The sequence below is a fragment of the Penaeus monodon genome, chromosome 13, assembly GCF_015228065.2.
Source record: "Penaeus monodon isolate SGIC_2016 chromosome 13, NSTDA_Pmon_1, whole genome shotgun sequence".
In the NCBI taxonomy this organism is placed as follows: domain Eukaryota; kingdom Metazoa; phylum Arthropoda; class Malacostraca; order Decapoda; family Penaeidae; genus Penaeus; species Penaeus monodon.
Window position 1 is genome coordinate 25,672,978 of NC_051398.1, and position 5,161 is coordinate 25,678,138.

A 5,161-nucleotide genomic window follows, 5' to 3' on the forward strand; every position below is an offset into this window, starting at 1 on the left:
TTATTGTTATTTGATTATCAATATTGTTATCATTGATGTAATTACCTATGCGTGAATGCGGTTACTACTGCAGTTGTTGTTAAAGAGATATTTTGTCTTTCTTAGATGTTTCAATTCAGTTGCTTTATTATCTCCATTTCCTGGTTTTACAGAAAGTACAATGATTGCACCTTATTTTCGGGGAGGAACTTTCCCTCTTGTAAATGTGCCATATCCACTTCTCTTGTTAGTGCCATTCAATTAAATGAAACACATCTCATTTTATTTGTATTTTATTAATACCAACTGTCATTAATGGTGTACAAAGATCAGACGCAGCGACCGGCCGTCGACCACCTTTACCTAACTGACCGCACTGTTGGGATAAGTTATTCACACATAAATCACTTTACAATGTCTCCATGAATGCTTTTGTCTTTTGTTCATATGTAATGATAGGTGTGATTATCTCTTGATTTTAGTCTATCCTCAAAATATATATTTCTTCTTCCTTCGGCTATTGTAACTCGGTCACATCGAGATACAGTGCCTGCTGATGAGTCATACACGCCGCGTTATCTGTTGGGTAAACCTTATAATATACTCATGATTAAAATCAAACGGAGTTGATTTCGTATAAAATTCTGAAAACATACTCGTAGACTAGAAGCGATTTTACCATCCATAAACAACTTAGAGAACAACCTTACGGACAAACATACATTCCAACAGAAACACTTCCTGGCATCTGTCGCCTCAGCCTCATCATGATTATGACGTCACGGCCATCCTGACTGTTGAATGGTAATCCGATATATACATAGCTATGATGTCACACCTTGCTGAGAGTCAGTCGGCGTGAGATGTCTCTGACGGTGACCTCCAATGGGAGATACGGATAATACCCTAATAAATGAACAAGTATAACATGGGGATTTCTTTTATTCAAGCGACACATAATAGATAAAACATATCAGTGGCGTTTACTTGCTTTTCCTTTTGGTTCCAGACACTTAGCCCCCCACCACTCCGTCGTCGAGATCCGCCTCTGATCCCCCACTTCCATGATCGGCAAAATGAACACAAGTGTGACCTGTAAACGAGAACAAAGTCTGCCTTTTCACAGATTGCTTTTCTTTCTTTCAAGTGAGATCTTCCCGTATTCTATATGCAAATTCATTATGGAAGGCAATGTAGTAAATATATATGGGAATGTAAATCCCAGAAAAAAGTCATAAAAAGTGCGAAATGTATTAACAGCAATGTTATTTACCTTTTGAGGATAAGAACTTGTACTTATTATCAATATTATATTCTATTTTTCGTAACCCACAATTACTCATTAAGTTTTGTCACAAATTTGTTCACCTATTTTCGTTTTGATCGGGAGCTCCCGATGAATTCCTCAGCCTAACGACCCACCTATTGCTATAGCGCTACTTGGATGTCCTCGCTGCCTCACTGAGGGCGCTCCTCCTCGCCCTGGTCTCAGGCAACTTTCCCTCAAATATCCCTTTTCTCCTTAAGCGCGAAATAACATGAGTTTAAATTTAGCATGACAAAGACCCTTACCAATGCTATTTGGAATTCATTCATTACGCGGTCTATTGCCTCACTAACATACATTTCAGATTTTTCTTTGGGGTTTCTTTTTATGCACTCTCTTTTTCACAAAGTAAACTTTCTCTCTCTCTCTCTCTCTCTCTCTCTCTCTCTCTCTCTCTCTCTCTCTCTCTCTCTCTCTCTCTCTCTCTCTCTCTCTCTCTCTCTCTCTCTCTCGACTTTTCAGTGTTGTTTTCCAATCATATGGCACAAATAAAAAGAGACGATTTGTATAACATTAAGTAATCGTCATAAATATCAATAAATAAGTAAAATTCTGAAAACCAACAACTATTTCTTTTGTTACGTTAATTTAATACAAATTGCACATGGACACAAGTGCCCTGGAGTGTTGCGTTTGAGCACTTTGGAGAACGGTTGTTCCCCGTCCGAAAGAAATATTTCGACTTAAAACAGCGAGATATATGTAATGATCCTGCTAATCCAAAGTCACCTTTACCTCCTCGAACACGTGTACATGGACGAAGAGCATGATCATACAGAGAGGCACACATTTTACAACATTCTCTTGACATTCACTAACAAACCGACGCAATTCACTGAAATCTGACTTGAAAACATGAGTTGTGAAGCTTCGGAGAATTGTTCGAAGCACATATAATTCGGTAGTTCCTCATTCTCCTCACGATGAGTGAATGAGCGTATGATTAATTCGTCTCTCTAACCTTCACTCGGGTCCTTTCAGCAACGTTTTCCTTCCTCACCGCCCACAGGACTCACGGCCCGCCCTAGTGCCACCGAGGAGAAGTGGCGCGGGGAGCGAAAAGAAAGCGGACTAGCAAAGGATCCGCTGCTGGATGGGAGAGAGTGAATAACACCAAAAGGGGAATCCTTAAGTAAAGACCGCCACTCTCAGCCACCTGAAGCACAAGCAGTGAGGGAATGAGCTTCATCAAGACGACACTTCCTCACTGTCATTACGCATTTTGCCGTTTTCTATGGCTTTTATGTCCTTCTGACTGGTAGTGTCCAGGCCGAGGGTTCTGTCCGCTCTCTGCACAGCGGCGGTGGCAGGTGAGGGCGTTGCCGTGACGCTCAGAAGGGCGTGTGACATGGGGGGAGGGGGGGAACCTCTTGGGACCAGTGCCTGCGGCGGAGATGCGGTGGTGCTCACGCTCAGCGTTTTCGTCAGCGGGGTCGCCACGGACGTCTTTGTGAGGGAGAGATCTCCGACGGACTTCACGAGGGAGGCGGAGGTAGTGGCAGACTTCAGAGTGGTAGAGACTGCAGCAGAGACGCCCTTGTAGCTTACCGCCGCTGCAGCCAGGTTGCTGGGGACGAACTCCTTGATGACTATATGGTCCTCGAAGGTCGTGGTGCTCGACGCGTGGTGGTGGCTATGATACTGATCTTCGGCTTTGTTGGGGGTGACGTTACTGCTGGTGTTGTTACTGCTAAAGGACGTGGAGGCGGAGTTGGTGATGGAGGAAGTGGAGGTGGAGAGATCCCTTGGGGCATCCCTTACAGTGACAGCGACAGCATCTTGGTGGTGGGACAACGGAGACAGCCGCATGAGATGGCCGCCGCCACCGCCTTCGCCGCCTCCTCCGTGGGAAGTCTCGTCGCTGCTGGAAAGGTCGCTCGTGCCCACGTTGCTCAGCTAAGGAGAGAGGAGGAGACCATTAATAGTGGCTATTGCGAAGCTATGGGCTATGTTAAGAAGCTTTGCTTTGGTAATACAAACACTGGAACGTGCACACACAGATAAAGTGAAGCACAGCCACAATAGGAACGGAATATATCACATGACGATGAGTTCCACTTCAGTAATGGCAATGGATCAATTTATGAACTGCGATATTGTAAGCCTGTGAAGACGGGGTCGCCATAGGAAATAAGAGAATAAACATTAATATTTAAAAATAAATTCGTCTGACCGTGCGAAAGAGCATCGTGACAAAAATTAGATATTGTGGCAAAACCAGGGGAGGACGAAAGGAGGGAGCCAGCGGCTGTGCTGACCTCTGGTGAACAGCAGTTTTGCGAGACAGAAGTGGCTAGGGCCAGAGGGAGTCGGCATCGGCGGGTAAAATATCGAGAACACTATTGGGTTTTACGAGAATTATGGGGGAACTATGGTAATGAATACATGGGTAACTATATGGATTTTTAGCCTTGGCTCCTTTATTGAACAGTATTTTTTAATTAATACTAGAATACGGATAGATGGATATACGTGAGTTACAAACATCTTTGGAGTGTATATGTTCGTGCCTGCATTTATGCACATGCACACACACACGCGCGCACACACTCAGACACACACGCACACACGCACGCATACGCACACACACACACACATACACACACACACACACACACACACACACACACACACACACATATATATATATATATATATATATATATATATATATAATATATATATATATATATATATATATATATATATATATATATATCTATATATATAATATATATTATATATATATTATATATATATATATATATATATATATATATATATATATATATATATATATATATACATATATATGCATATATATTGCATATATATGCATATATATATCATATATATATATATGTGTGTGTATATATATATATAATATTATATATATATATATATATATATATCTCTTCTTTTAACGGTAGGTTCATGTCTGAGCCGCCGTGGTCACAGCATGATACTTAATTGTAGTTTTCATGTTGTGATGCTCTTGGAGTGAGTACGTGGTAGGGTCCCCAGTTCCTTTCCACGGAGAGTGCCGGTGGTACCTTTTTAGGTAATCATTCTCTCTATTTATCCGGGCTTGGGACCAGCACTTTGACTAGGGCTGGCTTGGCCACCCAGTGGCTAGGTAGGCAATCAAGGTGAAGTTGCTTGCCCAAGGGAACAACGCGGCGGTCGGTGACTCGAACCCTCGAATTCAGATTGCCGTCGTGACAGTCTTGAGTCCGACGCTCTAACCATTCGGCCACCGCGGCCTTGACGATCATGGGCTTCCATGATTTTTTCTTAGCAATTTAGAGCGGTGGTTTGCCATTGCCTTCCGCCTGGTGTTTTTATCGAGTCACCATCTCTATTTACCCGGCACTGACTTGAGCTACACACACACATATATATATATATATATATATATATATATATATATATATATATATATATATATATATATATATATATATATATATGCACACACACACACACACATGCATATATATATATATATATATATATATATACATATATATATATATATATATATATATATATATATATATATATATATATATATATATATATATATGTGTATATATATAACAATAATATATATATATATATATATATATATATATATATATATATATATATATATATATATATGTGTGTGTGTGTGTGTGTGTGTGTGTGTGTGTATCTATATATATTATTTGCATTCTGTCTCCGCACCTCTTTAACATATATTCTGAAACTGTTATGAGAGGTGCTCTAGAGAATTTTGAGGGAGCTGTGGATGTTGGAGGATGCAAGGTAGCAGATCTGAGGTGCGCCGATGATGTGGTTTTGATTGCCAGC

At 40.8% G+C, this 5,161-nt stretch overlaps 1 protein-coding gene across 1 annotated transcript in view; it reads right to left on the reverse strand.

Annotated features, from left to right (window-relative positions):
- Window positions 1-256: 256 nt before the first annotated feature.
- Window positions 257-5,161, reverse strand: part of LOC119580197 (uncharacterized protein DDB_G0271670-like) — a gene marked incomplete at its 5' end in the record, with an annotated part of 9,686 nt that continues 4,781 nt past the window's right edge. Inside the window, 1 exon segment of the mRNA XM_037928191.1 lies at window positions 257-3,202. Coding sequence (XP_037784119.1) covers window positions 2,495-3,202 — 708 coding nt within the window.